Source organism: Phalacrocorax carbo, chromosome 3 (genome assembly GCF_963921805.1).
Source record: "Phalacrocorax carbo chromosome 3, bPhaCar2.1, whole genome shotgun sequence".
NCBI lineage: Eukaryota > Metazoa > Chordata > Aves > Suliformes > Phalacrocoracidae > Phalacrocorax > Phalacrocorax carbo.
In genome coordinates, this window is record NC_087515.1 from 5,991,710 (window position 1) to 6,015,055 (window position 23,346).

General features: G+C 42.9%; 1 protein-coding gene and 1 long non-coding RNA gene across 2 annotated transcripts in view; one reads left to right on the plus strand and one right to left on the minus strand.

Moving 5' to 3' along the window:
* Positions 1–6,534: 6,534 nt before the first annotated feature.
* LOC135312431 (uncharacterized) lies at positions 6,535–8,980 on the minus strand. The gene is made up of 2 exons (XR_010371949.1): positions 8,893–8,980; positions 6,535–8,317 (listed from the first exon to the last, which is right to left on the minus strand). It is a non-coding gene; the product is annotated as an uncharacterized LOC135312431 (long non-coding RNA).
* Positions 8,624–23,346, plus strand: part of KCNK1 (potassium two pore domain channel subfamily K member 1) — a 33,506-nt gene continuing 18,783 nt past the window's right edge. Inside the window, exon 1 of the mRNA XM_064445709.1 lies at positions 8,624–9,148. Coding sequence (XP_064301779.1) covers positions 8,794–9,148 — 355 coding nt within the window. The 5' untranslated portion in view covers positions 8,624–8,793. The remainder of the gene's footprint in view (positions 9,149–23,346) is intronic.

The window sequence follows — 23,346 nt, forward strand, 5'->3', positions numbered from 1 at the left end:
CCATGTGCTGGCTGTAAAGCGTGTGCCTAGGGAAGAGGGTTGCCTGGGCTCTCCAGCCCGCTGGGACAGTTGGAGGAAAGTACTGGAGCTCATGCCAGCCTACAGAAAAACATTAAGCTCCTTCAGGCTGCAGGAACCATTTAACACAGGAAATATCCAAGGTCAGACACAAGGCTTGCTTTTAGGTATAGCTGAGGATCTGGGTTAGAGTGTGTTCTATGTATTAAAGACCGGCAATGATCTGTAAGATAGGACTCTTATGAGAACATACATTCTCTAGGAGTCTATAGCCCTGAAAAGCCAAGTTGCTGTATATCCTAGCTACTAACTATGGCTTCAGCAGGAAAGACAGACCCTTTCCCAGAGCTGCAGCCCTACTCCTTCCAGGGTCCCTTACTTCTTGGGCTGCATCTAGGCAGCATCTGAAAGTCATCCTAAGAACCTGCCTTGCGGACCCTGTATGATCCGCACGCAGGCAGCCACATCCAGCACCAGACTTCCTTGGCTAAAGTAACTTGGTCTGGAGGCAATGTGTAGTTACCACAAGGTCTCGTAGGGGCCAGGATGGTCGCAGGCATCCAGAAGTCCACTGTTACAAATGACAACAGCTTCAAAAACATTTCCAGCCACCTGAGCCCAACCACCCAACACAGAGTCAAAGAACGCTCAGTGTCAGGACCAGGCTTCAGCACGCCGACTTGAGTGTGGGAAGAAGTCCAAGTGCGCACGCTGTTCAGTCTGAACTAGCTACCCGGGTCAGGAGCCCTCGGAGGGCAGTGCTGTGCTGTGTACACACGCTGGGACTCAGGAAAACAGAGTCAAATGGAGCTGAAGCTGAAAGTTGTTTTGGCAAGTTGATGTGACCTTTCCATGAATGGGGGAGAGGGTGTGTTACTTGTCAGTGAGAACGTCACCACTGCTGGGCCCAGGTTTACTTCTACACACCCCGCTGTAACACAGGTCCAGCTCAGCCAGCTGAGACAGCTCAGCATAAAATTGGTTATATGAGTACACAAACTAAGGCAACGCAGACTGAATTAAAACAAGCAAAAGGACCCACCAATAGTCCCCAATGGTAGCACTAAACTAAGAGATGGGGACTGGGCCTCAATTAACCGAAAACAGAAGAAATGGAACTGCTGAAAAAAGTAATTACAGGCAGGCCGTTTAGTGTGCCACCCTTTCTGGGGCTGTGTGTTTTGAAACACAGAGAAAGCTGGTAGGCTTTGCTGGCACCGTCACTGCCTGGGTGCCCTAGAACCAGCATAACGTCTCTGAGACAAAGCCAAGATCAGCCCAGGAGGTGATAAGATCAGGAGGGAGGCTTGGACACACACAGCTGTTTGACTCCACCTCGGCTACTGCATCCTTCTATTTCCCTCCATAACCATCTTTAACACCAGACTGCCAAGAAGGGGTAAGATGTACTAAAAATTCCACAGAGTAAAAGGAAGAGAAATAAAGTATTTTGTGAACCTTTATTTTCAGTATTAAGTATCTTAACTGGTTTTCCTCTTTTCAGCATCTTGAACAAGAGGTTAAAAGGACTGATTCTGCTGGCTGACTGCCACGGGACTTAGGAGGGCAAGGTCACTTTATTTAAAACACTGAATTTTATTTAATGTAATGCTCTAATAAGGTCATGTTGACATCCCGAATTCTCTGAGCTATTACATTCCTTCAGCATTAACACAATCCTACAAATCACGGGTAGTTACCTTTCTACCAAGATATGGCACAACTTAGAATATAATAGTGAAAAGCTTGAGGAAGCACACTATACATACAATTATATACAAACATACACGTATATATATATATGCATGTATTTATGTACATATATGCAGCTCTCATCCCCATTAGACCTATACCTCTAAGAATGACCATGTTCCTTTTTGGATAATGCCATTGGGTAAACCTGAAAGTGAGTATACATGAAATGACTTTTTCCATTACATAAAATGCTTATCTTATTAAAGCCATTATCTATCAGTTATTCCATTTGAACAATGAGATCATTGGCTAAATATGAGCACTTATTGCAACTCTAAGGAAAATTACATTTATGCTGAACATGGCGTGACTCACCCGAGAAAGAAATTGTGCCTGACCATGCATACAAGCTTTCTTCATTCTAAACACTACTACTACATGACGTAAACCTTCCCCTAAATATAGCCCCAAACCAGGCACATTCATTCTTTTGCTAACACAGATCAGTGGTCTTAACCTTTGTGGACAGTGTTGCACCATTAAGTTAATGGCATAAAATGATTTTTTTTTTTTTTTGAGGAAGCCACTAAATCTCAAGCCTCCTCCTCTCCCTCTCAAGTAGAATGCAGCCAGGCAGGATATTGGAAATGGCACGGACACAGACTTCGCTGACTCTTTTTCTTCTGCGGCAATATTTCTACTGTCACCAGCTTGCTTGGTGATAAATTTTAAAGACCTAAATACGTCTCTACTCTCCTATCACAGCTCCATCCTCCTGCCACATTCAGATGGGAATGAATCCCCTCTTCAAAGATTACTTTTTCCTATAAAGTCAGGCTGCGTTGTTTCAATTTTTATGATTCACGTTATTTGACCCAAATCTAGATTGTTCCCTTCAGCCAAAATACCATCTGAAACAGAACACACAGCAACCCATCTGACTGCTTCTCAGCTTAAAACTATGTTTGTGTTGGTACCTCTGAGGATGTCATTCTTATAACTCCACGTCCTGCCTGCTGGCGGGGCCGTGACATTCAATCACAGCCACCAAACGACCTTATAGGAATTTTTGCAAAAGCCCACAAACTGTGCGTTCAGAAACAATTGTTCATATATATTTTCTTCTACAACAGGAAATGTATTATGTTCCAGCCTTCATTTAACAGACACAGCAAATTATGAAGGAGTCTACTCCTTTGCAGTTTCATTAAAAAAAATATTCATGGGAACAGATAAATGTGGCAGAATCCTTAATACAAGTGAATTCAGAGAATCTTATATTTATGGCTATCTTTCTTCACGCACACATAATTTAGGACAGATCAGTCAGAATTTAGACTTGCTATAACCACTGAATTTATACTCATGCCAAATTTGAAGAAAACCCCTGAAGGACAGATCAGTTCCCTATTGCTATCAATATTCAGCTGCCAGGGTATCACAGCATTGATACTATTTCATGTTCTACGCATGTAACTGTTTACTGGCTCCCACACTGTCCTGGCTCGTCCCACTCTTCCCCACCGCCACCACCACCTCCTCTGTTCACTGTAGTGTGAGCTTACACTGTAGGTATGCCAGAGCTGAACTGGTTTGGCAGGCCAAGCATTGCCTAGTAAATGATTTTCTTTACCCTGCTTCTCAGGACTTAAGGTTCTTCGATGTAATTATATTTGTTTGAGAGGAAGGACCTTTTCTTCTAAGACTGATGTCAAAATGGAGGATTATGTGATTTTTTGCCATGAGACTAGCTCTTCTGAAAAAAAAAAAAAAAACAAACAAAAAAATCCTTTCAGTCAACTTGAAACTCTGTGTATTTGATGCACTTTCAGTTATTTGTTTTCAGTGATGAAAATACTTTATAGTCTTGATATTAGTAACAGTGCCAAACGTGGGTGTTTCCCTTTCCCCAGACTCATTTCCCTCAGGGTTTAGAGCTCAGTGATCGGAGCAGGAGAGCCCCAGCATTGAATCTCCTCTTTGCCATATGCTGTTCAGCATAGGCTAGTCTCTGGCCACTAGTGCATTCTTGGGACCGATTCTTGCTTTTCACCGAAGCTAGTATTTTTGTCTAATATCACTTACATTCACTGGACAAAAGACTCGAGTACAGTGGACTCCCTTTCTGGTCACTGTCTGCCACCAGGCTGTCACCTCCCTCCAGACTACCACCATCTCCTTGACTTCCAGTGTTTGGAGCATTTCAGCATTTCACTGGAAATGTGTCAGTAATAAAAGACTATTTTTTTTTCTAGTTAGCCAAAAAGTTCAGATAAAAATAGGCTGCCATTAACACGAAACCTCTTTATTTCAATTTCACCCCTCCTAACAGAAAGTGATTCATGCAGCTCTGAGAGGGCCTTACATTCCTTGTGGCTGAGAGAGGATTTTCTCAGCCTCTGGACAACACTAGAGAAGCTGCTAATCCAGTGATGCAGTAGGGGAGTTGTCATATCTCCCCAGGCAGCAGTTAGAGAGGCTACTATCGCCATCATTTTTTGCACCCTAGGACACAAACATGATTTCTGTCTCAGTTCTATGGATGAATAGCAGTGGATGTTGTCTATCCTGACTTCAGTAAGGCATTCGACACTGTCGCCCATAGCATCCTCACAGGCAACCTAAGAAAGTGTGTGTTGGATGAGTGGACAGTGAGGAGAGCAGAGAACTGGCTCAACAACAGAACTCAGAGGGTCGTGATCAATGGAGCAGAGTCTGGATGGAGGCCTGTCACTAGCGGTGTTCCCCAGGGGTCTGTGCTGGGTCCAGTCCTCCTGTTCAACGTATTCATCAGTGACCTGGACGAAGGGACAGAGTGTAACCTCACCAAGTTTGCTGATGATACCAAGCTGGGAGGAGTGGCTGATATACCAGAGGCTGTGCTGCCATCCAGTGAGACCTGGACAGGTGGGAGAGCTGAGCCAAGGGGAACCTCATGAAGTTCAACAAGAGCAAGTGCAAGGTCCTGCACCTGGGGAGGAACAAACCCATGCACCAGCACAGGCTGGGGGCTGAACTACTGGAAAGTGGCTCTGTTGAGAAGGACCTGGGAGTGCTGGTGGACAACAAGTTGACCACGAGCCAGCAACGTGCCCTTGGGGCCAAGAAGGCCAATGGTGTCCTGGGGTGCATTAAAAGGAGTGTGGCCAGCAGATCAAGAGAGGTTATCCTCCTCCTCTGCTCTGCCCTGGTGAGACCACATTTGGAGTGCTGTGTCCAGTTTTGGGCCCCGCAGTTTAAGGACTTGCTTGAGCAAGCCCAGCAGAGAGCTACCAAGATGATCAGGGGACTGGAGCGTCTCCCTTATGAGGAAGGGCTGAGAGACCTGGGTTTGTTCAGCCTGGAGACAAGAAGACTGAGGGGGGATTTCATCAATACCTACAAATATCTGAAGGGCGGGTGTCAGGATGATGGGACTGGACTCTTTTCAGTAGTGCCCAGTGACAGGACAAGGGGTGATGGGCACAAAAGTTGGAACTCAGGAAGTTCCACCTCAAAATGAGAAAAAACTGCTTTCCTGTCAGGGTGCCAGAGCAGGGGCACAGGCTGCCCAGGGAGGTTGTAAAGTTCCTTCCCTGGAGCCATTCAATACCTGCCTGGATGCGTTCCTGTGCCCCCTGCTCTGGGTGCGCCTGCTCAAGCAGGGGGTTGGACAAGATGATCTCCAGAGGTCCCTTCCAACCCCTTCCATTCTGTGTGACTCTGTGAATTACAGTGTCTGTCTTCTACCCTTGTAGACAGGCAGCTTGTACTTGCAGTTTCTGTAGCTTGAGTTTGGTACGATAGAGAGCACCAATATCTACCAATAGTGCGTTTCTTCTCCCTGCTAGCAGCTGGACTTCTCCAGCAGTAAGGAGCCCAGTCATCACTGAGCCCAGCTAGTGGATGAGTGATGTGATGAGGTACACCTTATTAACTGGATTCATGTTCTATTAAGCAGGATGATAACAGCAGAATGAAACTTCTGGAAAAAGACTTCCGTAACAGAGTTTCAGTCACTCCTTGCTGAAGCATGTTGTGACTTCCTGTTATACAGTACATAGCACTGAATTCAGTACACTGAATCTGTGACTAGCTTGATCCTTGATTAGCAAAACAATGTAAAAATGGACAGAGCATACTCTGGAATGAAACTGGAATGACATAATTGCATTCACCTATAATATTATCATTGTAAATACGATCACTTGAAGTCAGGAAACAGAACATTATGACAACTTTCTGCACATCTATCCCAATTAAATCTGTAATTAAATTATCAGGTATGTTAAGGGCTTTGAGTTAAAACATGAACAAAACCAATGGTGGCTAAAACTCAGACTGTCCAGATGTTTGCTTTGGAAGCAAGAACATGAACGCTTTGGTGACACAGCTGTGCTGCTCTGCCGTTGTTCCCCCCAGCCCATGCCTCTGAAAGCCTGTGGAGGGAACCCTGAGTTACAAGAGCAGTGCAAGTTTTTGTTCAGCAGAGAGTCCTCCTTTTCTCTCTAGCTCAGCAAGCCTTCAAGTGTGAGAGACTTCTAAAAATGGAGAATGAGTGATTCATAAAAATGGAAAACTGAAGGAGGCCAGTAAATAAAACCGTTCAGCTACCCAGCCATAGTTTCCTTTCACCACTGAAGAGGTGTGTTCTTAGGCAAATATTTTCTAACCTTTAAACAAATATTTAGCTTGAAGGTTGGGAAAATATTGTTTTGTAGCAAAGCCATGCCCACTCGCTATCACGAATGCAACTGTACCTACCAGATGTCGCCATAGATTAGATCACATTATGAAACCTATTGTATCTGGCAAACTAAGTACACTTGACCAAAATGGAGCCCAGTATGTCACACATATTGTTTTAAATGGCTTTTCTATTACAGATGGAGATACTCAGTCATTTGGAAATCGAGGGGACAAGTGATTAAGTAATTGGATGGAGTTAGCCAAGCATACCAAATTGGTCAATGAGGTTCCTTGACCTCTTGTTCTGTAACGATGCTTAAATGCATGCTGTCTTAGTGCAATGCAATAAAACATTTGTTTGGAATACTCCCTTCAAAAGCTTGTCTGCATTACATTCTTTCAGACAGTACCCATTACTAATTGCCATTGCTGTTGATGTAGATCACCTTTTTCCTACACATCACTGGTTTACAGCAAAGAAATAAATTTTAAATATACACTGATGCTGACGAAAGGTGCTGAAGTGGTGGCGTAGGGTCGTGACATCACTGCCTATGTCCATCCTTCTGCCAATTAACCTCTGGATATACAGTATAGATGTTTTTCAGTTGCTCATTTCAAACCCCTCCCCTAATTTAATTATGCTGCACTGCTGCCCAGTGCTACAAGTTATACATGTGAAGAAGGCTGTTTGGAACCATTTCTCTTGCAACAGTTCAGGAGTTCAGTCGTGGGAGAAAAGTTTATCTTCCTACCAAAACACCCAAGTGCCCACAGTGCCCCTTACCGATTGTCTGATCGAACGTGGTTGTAAAAGGTGCACCTGCACGCACATGACAGGCGCACATTTGTAGGTCAGAACACGTTTGCACTCCTGGCACAGCATCAAGAGTCTGCTCGCTGGGCCTGTCAGATATGTGCCTATCACATCCCCCGAGCGTGCTATTTACCATCATTCATGCAGCTGCTTTTTGCACGCATGAACACATTTACATTTTGATCATGCAACAAGACTGGGGGCGGAGGGGTAAGGCCCCGGAACAAGTCAGCTGTAGCTGGCAGTGGGGAATGGGCGGGCAACTGGTTGAGCAGTTCTGCCAGGCCAGATTCATCCCACAGCCCAGCATAGCTTTTGTATGGAACGGAACGTTGACACGTAGTTTTAAGTTTCTAGTGTGAAAATTGTTTTGTGCCTTTCATTTTTGTATTCTTTTCCCATTTTATTCCTTACAGCTTAGTGAGGTACCTCATGCCATAAGACGTGTTGCTGGATTTTATATATTCTGTCCAAACTAACTGACTGAGCCCCAGTAAGTTTCTAATTTACAAGCTATACTTGGTTTCTGTGACTGCAAGTTGCCATCAGCTGAGACATGAAGTGGCAGAGCCCTGCAGGATGTGACCGGTGAATCTCCTCTTTCTTCTTCACCAGATGCTGCCTTTAGTCACCTTAATGGACACCTAGGGAAGCTACAGGTTTCACTGCTCCTTTTCATGTGGTGGGGAACTTCTTTGCGGGTTAACTGTATGACTGCTGGTCCGAGTTTGAGACGGATGAAGAAAGAAGCCTGTGAAGTGAAACTTGAGAAGATCACTGGTTCGGACCACGCAGAGGGCTGGCTGGACAGAGCATTTGTATTTGTCACAGGCAGTGCTCCAAGCACTAGCCAGGTACTTTGTACTGTTAAAAAGTAAGTATCTCCAGGAGCGCTGCACAGAAGTCAAGACTCGTTTAGCTTGGATGGTGTTTCTGGAGGTTACTTGGTTCAACCTGCACCCCCACTGGGCCCGTTTTAGAGTTGTAGACCTGAGGGAGGATGTTAACACCTGCCATCAGGATTCCTCCTTGAGCACATCACATCCCCCAACCGATATTCAGCCTCCTGTTTCACACCGCTCCGTCTCTGGCAGCACCTTCTTCTGCTTTGCCCAGCACCTTTTGAAATATGAAAACAAAAAAATAACCCAAACAGTGGAGGGAATTGGTGTTGGGGGGGGTGGGGGTTCTCCCTGTGTGTGGGGGGGCGGGATAGCGAGGAACTCTCCAGAAGCTTTTGTGAGGAACGGCGGGCCGCAGCCACCCCGCCAGAGGGAATGGGGGCTCTCGGTCGGCTTCACTGAGCGTTACTCGGGCCCCTCGCGCTGCCGCCCGCTGCTCAGGGGTAAGAAGGCGAGTAACGGCCGCTTGGAGCGGCGGCGGCGGCGGCGGGGCCGGGGCGGGCCGGCGGCGGCAGGGCCCTCCCTCAGCCGCGCTACCTGCGCCGCGCCGCCACGTGAGCGCCACATCACCGCCGCTCCGCGCCTTCAAAGTCCGCGGCCGCAGCCAGGGCAGGCGGCGGCCGCGTTTTTCCCTCTTCCCTTCCCTTCTTCCCGCTTCGTCCCCGCTCCCCCTCGGCGGCCCGGCTGGGCAAGATGCTGCAGTCGCTGGCGGGCAGCTCCTGCGTGCGGTTGGTGGAGCAGCACCGCTCCGCTTGGTGCTTCGCCCTGCTGGTGCTGGGTTACCTGCTGTACCTGGTGTTCGGCGCCGTGGTCTTCTCCTCGGTGGAGCTGCCCTACGAGGACCTGCTGCGGCAGGAGCTGAGCAAGCTGAAGCAGCGCTTCCTGGAGGAGCACTCCTGCCTCTCGGAGCAGCAGCTGGAGCAGTTCCTGGTGCGGGTGCTGGAGGCCAGCAACTACGGCGTCTCGGTGCTCAGCAACACCTCGGGCAACTGGAACTGGGACTTCACCTCCTCCCTCTTCTTCGCCAGCACCGTTCTCTCCACCACGGGTAAGGGAGCTGCGGCCCACCCGCCGCCGGAGGCCTTCCGGGGAGGCCCGGACCCTGCGGGGGTTGGCGTGGGGCCGCCTTTCCCCGCGGCGTGGGGGCAGCCGGGCCTGCGGGCGGGGGGAGGCGGCCGGGCGCCCCCCACTCACGCCCAGGGCCGGCCGGCCCCGCACCAGCCCCCCGGCCCTGGGCGCGAGGGGAATATTTTACCTCAGATGCATCACCCCTTTCCCTTCCCCCCCGAAAACTTTGGTGCTTTTGAAAATCCGGCCAGGTGCCCATCTCTCCCTTTCAACTTTTAAATACTTTTAGGGGTGTCTCCTTTGCATTTCTTTCAGTCTAAACTGAGGGGGGGGAGACTGCTAATCTGGGTACGATAATGAAGTATAATTTCGCTTTCGTATTTTACCATCAATTTCGGTTTAATATTAGCGTTTCTTTTAGTCTTTTACACACATACTTGCTTCCAAATAGTAGTTTTAAGTGGTATTTTGAAAAGCTCGAGGAAACATTCCTTTGGCCGTATATTTTTTTATAAGCACTTATTTTTGCAGCACTTGTTTCACAGAAGATTGTAGCGGGCAGCCTTCTTGTAAGGGATGAGTGCGGGCGTTTGTGCTGGGAAGCTGGGCTATGGTCATTTAAATGTGGCTCACTGAAATAAATAACAAAGGCTTCTCGAATAAGAAAAGCTTTTTAAAAATTACCATAAAATTAGTCCAACTTAGAGGGCTTTGAGTCTTGGCAGTACACTGATACTACTATAAAAGATGCAATGCTTTCCCAAGCTCCCCCACCCCTGCCCAGGTGAGCACTCTTTCTATTATTGGAAATATAATCAGCTGATATCAATAATGATGTTTAATAATTTACTTGAACTTATTTTGGTGCTGCCTGATTTCAAACAGGCAGTGCTTGTCCTAAAAATAGTTGCAATTGAGTATACAGATCAGGTTGTCTGCTTGTTATGAGGAGTTGTTTTTTTGTTTTGTTTTTTAAAGTAAAATAGGGTTATGGGTGTCCCCGTAACACCTCACCCCTCATCTTAATAGAGTGACAGTTTGTAAGAAGAGAGTGACATGCTTGTGACAATTATGCTTGCAGTGACTAAACAAGCTTTAATCAATGTATAGGAATATTATTGGTGAGAAAAGCATGGAACTGTGGCGGTACTTCAGCACTTAATTATTTTTTTTTTCAGTAAAACTGTAAACCACTTTAAACTTAAGGTGCCAAGTTGACTTCGACGTGTGTTTCTATTTGAACTTAGGATGCTTGTTTCCATTCCTACCCAACTGCACTTTCTGGTACTATAAAATGTAAATTACTTTGTCCAAGAGCTATTTTTGTATTCAAATTACATTTTCTATACAATAATATCTTTTTTTTTGAAAGTGTGGGTTATTAAAAAAGGTCCTGCTTTTCTATTTGTTACCTGGTGTAGTGTAGTAACTTCTCAATTTTTTTGTTCAGACAAAAATCTAATCCACAAACCCTGCAGTTTATTATTTTAAAACTGGTAATATTGATTTCAGAGTTGAATCAATCAAAGAATGTTCTCAGGATGGTGGGGATGGGACTGAGTTGGTAACACTTTAGTACTGCCTGCTAAGACACAGCTACAAGATGTTTTTGGATTTGGTAGCGCAGTTCAGGCAGAGATATCTCTTCCCCACTGCACATCTGCTTAAGGGCCAGGCATAACCTGGTCCTGCATGTTTAGCTGATTTGATCATAGAGGCCCTACAAGGAAAGTATTGAAAACCCAAGGTACCATTGTCCAAATTGAAAACCTTTTGGAAAACTCCACTTAAATGGCATATGCTTAGAAAACACAGAAGTCTGAAATGCATGCGTTATCATTATTCCTGTGAACTTCAGAAACTGAAGTTCGTCTGGTCATTGCTGATGTAATAGACCAGGCATCAAATGCTGGTACTTCTATGTCCAGCAGTCCTTTGGGTTGGGCCCCTCTTAAGAAAATCCATCTGTTTTCTTGTCTCATGTAGTGGCCTTCAGCTTTACCTGTTTCCTATTTAATATAAGTAAGAACCTGTACAAGTAGAAAGTATAAATTCAGACCAATATACTGTGTCCAACACTCACTCAAATTCTTCCCAGCGCGTGCAGATTTTTGGTGAGGTGCATTTCTTCCTCTTCCTCCCCAGCTCCCACCCCCTGCCCAATTTACTCTGCACCTGTGCAAGAAACCTTTCAAGTCTTTTGAAATTATCATTAAAATGAAAGACAAGTGAGAAGCAGAACCTGCCTTCATCTCAAACAGCTGTTTGGAAGTGTTTGAACATTCAAAAAAAATGCTGTATTATGATCTGTACACCTGAAACATCCTCTCTTTGCTGAGCACAATAAGGACAAATGCAGAAAAGGGAACCCTGGCACTGGTGGTACCAGCTGAGAGTTGCTTCTGTGCTAGGAAATGTGAAATGAAATTGCAGGGAGTGTTGGGATGTTCCTTATGTTCAGCTGGCTGAATTTGTCATTCATCATGTAAATTAATGCACACCTACCCCTTGTACAGAGGACAAGGCTTCTTTCACAGCCTTTTAGTTTTCTATATAAGGAAAGTGTTTCATTTTAGCATCCCCAACTCCACTTCTTGTTCCCTCCCATCCTTATTATATTCTTTGGTGTCTTACTAGCTAGAGAAGATTATTGAAGAAAATGATAAAGCTAGTTAAGAATTTGGAAAAATTCTTAAATGGTGGGATTTTGCAAAATAAACACAGTAAGGTGAACTGTTGCTTGAAAGCAATTTATATTGCTGCACACATGGACTGTCACAGGACTGTCACAAGCTGCCTGAAGGACGGGCAAATAAAGGGCAGGTAAATGGACTGGGGGTGAGGCTTCAGCAGATTATAGCAGTGAGTGGCAGTGGGTTTCTCTTCTAACAACTTTATTCCTGCCTATGCAACTTAAGCAGTCATGCAGGATGCCATATGAGCAGTGTGCGAGAGGAAGCAATTTGGTCATTAATCATTGACAACATGAACACTAAATCTACAATTGTGTGCATTTAAATAGCATCTGTCTTGGAAACTCTGTAATTATGACCTTATGCACATCTATGGTCATTGCTTGTCTGGGTGCTAGATGTCATCGATGATCTTGCTGAAGCAGTTTTTTCTGTGGCAGGGCGATCCATATGACTATGTGTTTTATTTCTAACAATAAAAATGAAGTAATTTTTTGTGCTCGCTCTCCCGGATAGTGTGTTTTCACTGTTCTTGGCATGCTGTTAGGCTCTGCGATCTTATCCCATATGGGTGCAATATGGGAATACTGCACTACACAAATTGTAAGCAGGATGGAGTGAAAAAAAAAAAAAAGAAAAATAATTTATATTGGTTGTTTCACAAGATACAAAGTGTAAAGTGGCTTCCGTTTGTTGATGGAAAATGGATAGGGAAGAAGATGCCAGTTTAGGAACATAGGATGTGTATTTTCATATCTGTTTATGGAAGGGGTCCCCTCAGTGTAAAGACCATAAGTCTTATTCTGAGTGTCCAGCTTTGAGTACTTTTGCCTCCATCACAAACATGACTGTAGGTTTCATTTAACATCTGGATACCAGAGGGATGTTGAGAAAGAGCGTCTTTGGATCCTCCTCTGCTGTGATAGAGTTGGCAAGACAGACATTACAAGGAAGCTAGGATAGCCTTGCCCTGATCTAGGGATTTGTGGAGGAAGGGTGAGGAGAAGTTGCATCTTCTATGATGTCAGTGCACGTTTTCCATTTTTTGGTTAAGATGAGGCTGGACTGTCCTCTGAGCCACAGGAGTCGAGAAATAACAGAAGGGAGGAAAGGGCCGTTAGTATTCAACCGCTTCCGAAGCCTGTAATGTGGTTGTCTGCAGGGTGGTTAGTGCATAGCAGCACCTTCTCCAGAATTTAGCCTATACCATTTCAGTGTTGGTGCTGAGGATGGGTGTGTTATGCTGCGTTGCAAGGAATGACAGCCAAAATCCATGATGGACTGAATTCAGGTTTCTGCTTGCTGTGTTTTGACAAGAGTAAGGAACAGCTATGCAGTAGTTGTAGCTAAATGCTGATAGTGGATGTTACCTTGAAGCTGCTTGGCTGAAGGACTAGTAAAGAAACTATGGCTTCAGAAAAGTTTTGCCTTCAAGTTAAATAGCTTACATGAGTCTTACTGGAAAGCAGTATGAGGAGTTAATATTAATGCATATATCATTTGATTCATAAGGACGTTCTCTGTTAGGTCTGATTCTCACAAGCATTACTACTATTTGCAAGAGAAACTAAACTATGCATTAGCTACGAAAGAGAAGACTGGGAGATTGTGTTGGAATCAGTGGATGTACTGCAAAAGAAGGTGCAGTCCAAAGGAAGAGACCAGGGGAAGAGAAACCTGCTGGTCTCCATCGTTTTCTTCCCATTCTTCTGTCAAGAAGTGGCTTTACTCATTTTTCTTCCCTCTCGGGGAACAGACCCCACAGCCAGTGCATATTTACTGTGCAGTACGGATCTCAACAAATCCATGGAAGATTAGGGAGTGCCATGGAAGTATCATGATGTCTTTGTAATGCTCCATTGTAAAATTCATAGGCTCTTAAAATAGAGCCCTTGGGTGGAAGAGGTTACTTGGGTCTTTCATACCTTATGGAAGAATGTGTACTTAACTTAATTAGAAAGAGGATAGTTCACAGATGCTTTAGGCAGAGGAGAATTTTTTTGTCCCATACTTGAAATTAATGTAAAAATGCAAGTTTTATTTCAGAATATGTGGTCTGTGTCCCTGAGGATGCCTGTATTAGCTCATTAAAACACACCAAATAAATACATTCCATAATTCTTAGCAAATGTATGTCTAAAGACCTGTCATAAGATTCTCTGTTGCCTCTTGTATGAAAACGTACAAACTTTGTGATGGCTTAAACTCAGATCAGTCTCATTAGTAGTCACCTCTGACTCCAGCAGGAAACTGAAGTTTCATTGTGCTACTGCTCTGACTGTAGCACTCATGGGTCATTTAAATATGTGGGATAAATTGCACCTATTCATCGGGGTGGGTATGGCAAACTTTGGGAAGGAACTTTGTTTCTCTTTTAAGGGTTGTTTCTTAGCAACGACATCTATGGCAAAAGGTGATTTGCTGGGTATGATCTAGGAGACAAAGTGAGACTGTGCTGTGCTCTGCAACAGAGTGGTTTTTATACTGGAGTGCTTCTAAGAAAAGCAAAGGAAATTAAGAGGTAGGTTGAGAAGGATGCCAGAGGAGAAGGACTGCATTCAGTAGGCCAACTGTTGGGACGCTGACTTAAGATGTGAGAAAGCATGTCCTTTTCCCTGCTTTGCTTGGAGGGACTTGAACCCACACCCCAGGAAGGTGGTTGAATGCTACAGGGTGTTTTGGCACAGGGTAGTCACAGCTACTGTCCCTGAGGTTGTCCCTTCTAGATAGATCAGTAGACTGTCCTGGAATCAGGTGTTCCACCTCTCAGATTAAGTAGTATAAACACAAAGTGAAAGAGTCATTCTGTCTGCCTGTGTCTGCTTTCCTCTCAGGGGAAATTCCTTTATTTTATACAGAGTAGAACAGCTCCAGACTTGCTGCTGTCATACTCTAGTCTGGCCCCAGGGTTAAGATGCTGTCTCCTGGGATGTGGGAGGTTTCACTTGAATTCTGCTTAATGCCGTTCTCAGGACAAGGGTTTGAACTAAGGTTTTCTAGCTGTCTTCACGAGGAGACAAGACGACTACCATCTAAGGAGCAGGTCAGTGTACGTATAGATTAGTACTGAGAAAGTAGATTGGATGCTTCTGGTCTCTCTGCCTTACAATACAAAACCTTGGGAAAACTGAACGAAATAAAGTCAAATTTAAAACCAGAAAAAAGGGACTTAACAAGTTCAGAAAACCCAAAAGAAACCACAAAACAACCCCACAAAGAAATAAACAAAAAAACCCAAACCACAAACAAAGCCACCAAAAAAATCTTATATGAATATCTCCAAAATACCTGTATTTGTCAAAATTAATGATGATAAATTTTTTGGGAAGGATATTAGGCTCTGTGCTTCAGGACACAAGCCACTCTTTGGTTACCAGAGATGACAGAGCCAACAGGTCACGCTCTCTTATGTGTCCAGGACAAAGGGACGGAATTCTTGTTTTCCCTGCTGAAGTAGGCAGTAGTGGAGAGGAATCGGGGTCGTCCCTGCCTTGTGTTCCAGGCAGGGTGGCAGTGCCTGGTTTCTCATGTGAGTGTAGCAATCAGCTGTGCTGAACTCCTGCTTGTTCTTCCTGAAACAAAGGGTGGCAAGAGTGGCTCTAATCCAATGTTTATGCTTTACAGGCCAATGAGTAGTAAAAACCATCTCCTGGCAGAAACTGGAGAAGCCATGGAGTAGAATGACTGTTATTGTTTGGAACAGTGCTGGCTGCTGATGGATGGAGTGTCTCTCTTCCAAGCTCTGTCCTCATTTCTGCATCCCACTGTTCCACCTGCCTTGCTAAATTCCCAGTGATGAGGAGCCAGCCCAGCAGCTCTCCACAGGTGGAGGACTGCAACTGCTGCCTTGGTAGTCCTTCTATGTCAGGTCTAGGGTCAGTCTTCCTCTGCCAAAATAAAATTTTTTAAAAAATTTTAAAAATTACAAAACCAGTCCATTGAATTTAGTATGATACACAGAGTGTAACTGGGGTCAGGACTGAGCTGATGTGTTCTGCCCTGGGCTTATTAATGGATTCTTTTTTTTTTCTTTGAAATGTTAAATATGCTATTTCTCTGTTTTTTTCCTAATTTAGCTATGTTAAAATTATTTGCTGTTTGTCACAGACAGATTACATGGCCTCCTGTTACTCTATTATTATTTCTAATTATTACTCTGGCTTTATTTTGTTCAGTAATATTTATATCCTTATTGAAAGGAAGAGAGTAATATCTCAAGTTGCCTTTCATTAAAAAGTTTCAATCTGTAATCCGTTTGCAAAACTGCAGTCTTCATTGCTGTTCTAATGACAAGTCCAAATCAAATCCTAAGCTAAAAGTTATATACACTTTCAGAGCAGGACTTCTAAAACTTAATCAAATCCTGCAGTTCCTGACCATGGCAGAGTAGGATTTTCACTTCTATGTGAATATAATTTAAAATAAGTCATCTTCCGAATCTGTAGTGTTTCTTGTTTTCATTTATTTGTTGGCTGTTTTTTGTTCGTTCTTTATTTCACTTAGCCCACTGCATCGACGTGTTAAGAATCTGAGTTTTTTGGGTAGAACAACATAATAATCTACGGAGAAATGTCTGCTTTTGCCACTGCTCTAGGTTAATTATAAAGTAGGCCACAAGCTGCTAAACCATATGAAGACCAGGATATTTCTTGGCATGTGTGGAAGTGGGATTCTAGCAATTTGAGAGAAACTGGGATACCTACAAGAATTTTGATGCCTTCAGAATTAAAGAGGAGCAATAAAATCTTCTAAGGAAATGGCTGCCTAAATTCCTACTGCCTCACTGGAGACAATATGAATTTGAATGTACAGATATGAAGGTTATCATATCTGTACAAAATTCAACCAAAGTCCTAGAGTAGTTACTGACAGTGACCCAGAAGACCTTTGGAGAAATGTGTCAGTTCACTTTTTCACTTAAGAACCTAGCTGAAACCTTAAACAGATTGTGTTTCTTATGAGGTCACAAAAGTGGTGATGTCCTGGTTAAGACCAGGACTGAAAGGAATGAATGGAGCAAAGGTTTTCAAGTGGCTGTGCTTCAGAAAAGTATCGGAGTGGCTTTTGCAAGAACATATTTTTCCAGGGGAGAGGAAATCCATACACATTCATCTCTGAAAACGAGTATGAAAACTTCCTTGCAGGAAAAGCACATATGAATCCAAGCAGTGCATCAGCTGTCACCAGACCCAAAACATTTACTAACTGATGCTTCCTAGGTACTACCATAGTCTGTACTCTGGTTCGATGCCAGCAGCTTTAGCAGCTTCAGAAGGTATCACAGCATCTCTGAGGAACTGGGGGAACACAGATGCAGAAGCAGGGAGACAGTTTAGGCAGTATTCCCTGGCAGCAGCTGAGGGAGGAGGTTGGACTGGGAAACAGGTTTTGCCGGCAGAACAAGCCAACCCAGTAGTTTTCCAAGTACTGCTCTGCTTGTGTGTGCGAAAGTGAGGCTGAGCCCTGATGAAGTTGCGTACTATTTTCCAGTAGAAACTTTAACAGCAGTTTTCCATCTTTCTCATGAAAATTGTGAGATCAGCCTGTTGTTACACTAACAAGGAGTAGAGACTTTCTGCATCTGTTTACTGTCCTCTACTACAAAGTGAAAATTTCTGGAGTAACCCAGCAGGCTTAGACATTGCAACATGCAGTAGTAGTGCCAGAGTCCAGAGGCAAGCTGGAGTAGGTATCACAGCATCACAGAATGGTAGGAGTTGGAAAGGACCTCTGGAGATCATCTTGTCCAACTCCTCCTGTGTTTACAATATAGTTTGTAAAGTTTGTAAAGTTACTTCAGAGTTACCAAATGCAAAGCAAAGATGTTGATTTCACCTCCTCCCCCAATAGGCTGGGATCATACTACACATTGGTTTAAAGAAAGCTGTAGTGAAAAAAACCCCTTGTGTTCAGAAAGTAGCAACGTGTTCAGAGATCTGCTAAAAAAATTAATAGTTTGGATGTTTAACTCTTGGGGACTTCATTGTACAATCCTATGCATATCACTTCGTAAAAGGGGAAAAAGAGCCCTAAAAATTGCATGTTGTATTTAAGATTGATGTGAGAGGCCATGAACTCTGTATATTATTTAAGTAGCTATTTACCCAACTGCGTGCTGTACAAGAATGGCATAGAGCTTGCCCTTTGAAGCCTACAGCCCAAAGGAAATGAGGAAAACCCTAAAGCAAACCAGAGAACTTCCATCTCTTGTAGAGTTTTGGAAGCTCTAGGCTGTATAATTTACTAATGGGCAATTAAATTTTAAACGCTTCACAGCATGTCTTGTTACTTATTGTTATGGCTATATTTTTATTTAGTATTGGAATGCTGACTCAGCGGTATAGCAAAAATGACTGGGGCTCAAAGAGGTATCATTTTGTTACTGTCTGAAAGTCCTAGCTCCTGTAAGCTGTAAGTGATGCACAGAAATGAATACAAGATGCTGTAAATCATTTGAATGGTTAACAGTTGGTGATGAAGTGCTCTTATGTGAGAGTAAGAGATTATTTAATTTACCTATGGGTATTTGCATGTCTGTTGAGAAATCCAGGCCCCCAACCTGGCTCCTGGTCCACTGTTGCAACTCCAGTTGGGCAAGCAAAGAACCGCAAACAATACGTGATGTTGCATTACATGAATTAACAATTCACATCGATAAGAGTAAATCTAAGGGCAAACTCATGCCATAGTTCGTTATTGGAGTTATTGTGCGTTTACATTATGCCTATCTATGCTGCAAAGATAACTCTTTATCTTTCAGTCATATCTTTTAGTGTTTAGCTTTTAGGTAGTTGTACTGAATGAAGCCAGCTGAATGTTCAGGTCATGCTTTCTGGGGGTAGTTGCCACCTGACTGAATTTTGTATGCTGCTTCAAGGAAAATGCCATTTACATTAGAAGTTGTTATTAGTCATGAAACTCAACCAAAGCAAAAGTTAGAAACTCTCTCAACATCTCGAACAGAAGGTTGAGTACCAGGTTTTAGCCTTGTATTATACCATGTCCTTAGATGCCATGAGGGTGATGGCAATAATCTTTGACATTTCTGAACTACCGTTCATCAGTAGGTCCTGAAGCACGCGCATACCAGGAACTGCTTTACTGGTTAAAGCACTTCTGTTATGTTCTGCATCTTGTGAAATCAGAGTGATATTTTGGTATGTGTTTTGCAAAAGGATGAGCTAAGACAAAGAGGAAAAAAGTTGTGAAAAATCATGTAAGAGCCAGTAGAATGCTCAAGAATAGGAGCCTGCGATTTTTGTCTCGCAGTTTTCAGCTCCAGCTGATAGGCTGCATTCCCATACAGTAAGCTGATCTCCCATCCTGTGGATGTACTTCAACATACTTTCATTTTCTTGCATTGGATATTCTTTTTTCTCTTCCTTTAGTAATAGTAGTTCTGCTCAGTAATATTAGAGGAAATTGCAGCTACTTGAAGAGGGACTGACAGAAGCCATATCAAAGTGTGCAATGCACATCTCTGGATCTTTCATTCAGTGGAGACTCCAGAAATATTGCCACTCCCTTCTAAGAAATTTCAGTTGTGTACTCTGTGTAGAAAACAAACTAAGCATCAGTTAATAGAGCCCACATAACTTATCAAATGTGTGCGTACCTTTGTGGGAAGAAGGCAGTGTTTGCTCTGCTTTAGCATTGCTGGTTACCTCTCCTTATCTAGTAAAATGTTTGCTCAGGGTGATGTAACCCAAAATGGGCTGAGCCTACCTGTCAGTGGAAGGAAGATGTCATGGACTCCTGATTCCCACCCTATGGTCCATCATTATTCCCTGTGCTAGGTCTGTTGCCTACCAGACTACATCAGTAAGCCAAGTCAGTTTATCAGACTAGACGAAAGTATTTACTTCCTACTGTATTAGTTTGCTCTGAGATATTGCAGTCAGGTAAACTACAACCAGCGCAAGAGGGGGTGGACCCACAGAGAGAAAAGGATCTCCTTTCTCAGCGGTTAACTCTGTGATTAGGTTAGACATTTTGTGTAACAACTTGGTGAAAGCACAGAAAGAATCAAAAATGCACGGCCAGATTAACAACGGATTTAAGAAAGGAGCTGGCAACCTAAGAACATGTTTCCTGTAATGATAATGTATATGACAATTGCTGTCTGCCCCTTGAAAAGGAGCATTAATTTAAGCAGGATTAAAATGACAGCTAGCAAAGCTGAAAGAATTTAAGAGGGCTCCTCTTTGTTAATACAGATGCCACCAATAAAGTATTTCTACCCGGTATGTCTTGGGTATGTGCATCTCAAGGGGAACTTTATTTTTTCCCACTGGGTAACTAGTGTTATGTGATAAATTGCATCATCTTTGAAAGGAAGTAATACAGTCATACTGTTGTGTTTAGTTACTATAACTAGTTTACAAGTTCTGATCATTGACAATTTTGAGAAACTGGATGTATTCATCGGGCCAGACGCTTGCAAAGAAATTCCTCCCTTGAAAAGGTGTGTTAACTATCAATTTAGGCATTGCTGCCCATGTTCTTCAGGAAACATCCAATATCCCACCAAGAGACACTTCTCTAACAAACTGAAGAGGAGTTTGCCATTTTAAAATAAATTGCCATTAATCTTAACAGCCAATGTAGTGTTTGAAAACCACATAGCATTTAAGTTGCTCTGTCTCTACCTTTATGTTGCTGGCTAAATGTCCTGTACCTGTAGTTTGCCTTTCTAAATGCTACATCAGTATTTATCTCTAAATAACTTCTTCTAGATAAGCAAAAATCATCTATATTTCATCCTTTTATGAGCAGAAATAGTATGTGCAACTACAGTGCCATTCTTTTATTTTCCCTTTTCTTTATTTATTGGTAGGACATAGAGTTGTAATTATCCTGGGTACGCTGATTCCAGTGTAACTAATCAAATTTATGGTTCCCACAATTAGTGTTGGCTATGCGGGATGTCCTGAACACGTGAATGATTTAATAGGACTAGTGTATCTATAAAATTTGCTTATGGTTCAGTAGTTCTCACAACAGTTGAAGTATTTCCCCATTGGGCCTTGCAAATTAATGTTCTATTTTGAGCATGGAACTGTGAGTATGTTCAGCTAGGCTATATTCAGATGGCAGAGTACAATCAAGCATCATATTTAGGACTGTGATTTAGAGTTTAGAATAAGCCATCTCTTCTGAAAAAGTACCTCACTTTGGCCCATGTGTAAATATTGTCTCATAATTTCTCTCAATTATTATTTTTAAGTTTGAAACTAATATTCCAGGTGGAACAAGTTCCATGTAAAAGTAGAGACTGATGCACTTCAGTTCTGTGTGGTTTTGTTAGCTGTTCTAGTGACTTTTTGCTATTTGTGTTAAAGCAAAATAGAGGCAAATAATTTATGTGCTGGTGAATTCATGTTTCTGAGAAATAGCAAATTAAATCATATTTCTGTCTTCCATTTTATTTGTATGCAAATGCATTATGATGTCTGATTTACATAGGAAATACTGAAGTACCTTACAAAGATGGGTAAGGACTATGTGTCATCTGCCAATCAAGGGAGCTGATGCTAGTAATTACCCTGAGTTCCACATGTTAAATTGATAACAGGATTAGAAGTATAAATTCCTATTCCCCTGCTGTATCTAGGAGATAACTTACTTTCTTCCATGTGAGGTTGCATTTTAATGCAAAGAATGCTGCTTATAGATTTGCTTTTAACTGCACGGCATAAAATGGCCTAATGTTTTAGTGTTTTGTGATAATTCCTTACTGCCCACAATACCAGTTTCATTCACTGTTTTCATGCTCTCTTCTTTTGGATGGTGCAATAAAGCAATTTTTGTTTCAGAAGTGGAGGTGGGAAGCATGCTAATTTGCAGCTGGTTGTTTCTTTTTATTCCCAGATAGTAGAAAGAACAACTGTGTCTCATTTCAGTGCAAGAAATGGTAACTTAGCAAGACTGGATAGGTATTCTTCACTAATTGGATACGTGATTAAAGCACTGCAATAAGTGCTACTGCAGCACATTCAAAGCTTTTGACACATCCCAAGGTGCATTTGAGATAGTAACAGGTACAAATTATTAATTATTACAAACCTCTTCCCAGTCAGCTGCCCCAGGCTTCAAGCAGAATACCATACTGCACAGGTGCTGGGCTCAGCAGTGGCAGCTGGCACAGCCCTGTGGTGCACCATGCATAAACAAGGTCCTTCAAGTGGTGGAAGGCTGGAGTAATTCGTAGAATGTTAAAACCTGTTACAGGAAAATCAGAGGAGGTGGGGAAAGAGAAAGCTGCAGCATGAAATGAAACTATGGTTCCACACCTTTTCTGGAAAGAAGAAGCTCTGCCTTCTGCCGGTCTCTTCAGAAAGTGCATATCCTCTCAGTTTCACTGCTAGTTAGTTGCTAAATGTGTCTTAGCTGCTAAAATGAGTTTTTCTTTAGGTGCAGACTGCCTTATCTACAGCCAAAATCTGGAAGTATTACTGTTGGGTAAGGTGTTAGGACCTTTGTGCTGCAGTCAAGGTGAAAGTCACACCATGCTTTTTACCAGACTAACATGAGGAATGAGAAGTTCACTATTGTGGACAAGCTGCTGGCTAAGCTGAGTAGATATTGTCAACTTCCTGGTCCCTCTGCTAAAACACTGTCTGTGCTGTTGTTTTTTTTTTTCTACTTTGAATATTTAAGGATGTGAATCCCAGGAAGAACTGTAGAAAAGCTTGTACCCCTTTCCATACCTTGAAGTTGGTGTTGAAGTTCTTAAGGTTTTTAATGAACCTGTTTCTTTGATTGCATGCTAATCTTGGTAATCAGTGGCTTTAAAAATCTGTGATGGTGGGAATGCTGTCGCACGTGTGTTGCAAAATATAATAGCGCAAAAATGCTTAACAAAAACACCAGCACAAAACCTCATCTTGTTTTCTAAAGTTTCTGAGGGCTACAAGTAAAACTTCCCTAATAAAGCTCATTCATATTTCTCTTTTATAAAATGTAAGTTTCTGAGGTTTACAGAGTTTGTTCTGTCAGGAAACATAATAAAGTAGTCTGTTGGTGGGGCCCCTACTTTGATACAGATTTTTGACCAGCTGTTGCCTAGCAGGTAGGTAAACCAATAAAAGAACAATTAGAAATTCCCTGTTTGAATTCTCAGAGGACCCCTGAGGAAGTCTCACCTTGCTTTTAACCTATTGGTTGGGTTTTATTCAGCAGATTTCTGTCATTTTCAATTTTTTCTCCATTGAAAAATGAATCTGAGATAACAGGAAAAATAACTGTTGAAACAAGATGCAGGTTTCTTTACTTATGCTAAATCTTTCCTAGAGGCAGACCTAAAGATGGGATGTTCATGTTTTGGGTAGGTGTTTCTAGAAATGTGCTGTTATTGAGAGGTCTGTGGGAGGAAAAAATTGCAACACCACATGGATCCTGGTTTGATTGCAGTTTGACCCATATAGGGTCTTAAATACAGGATAACACTAAGAGGAACCAATTTCTAGTATAAAGACTTTGGTTG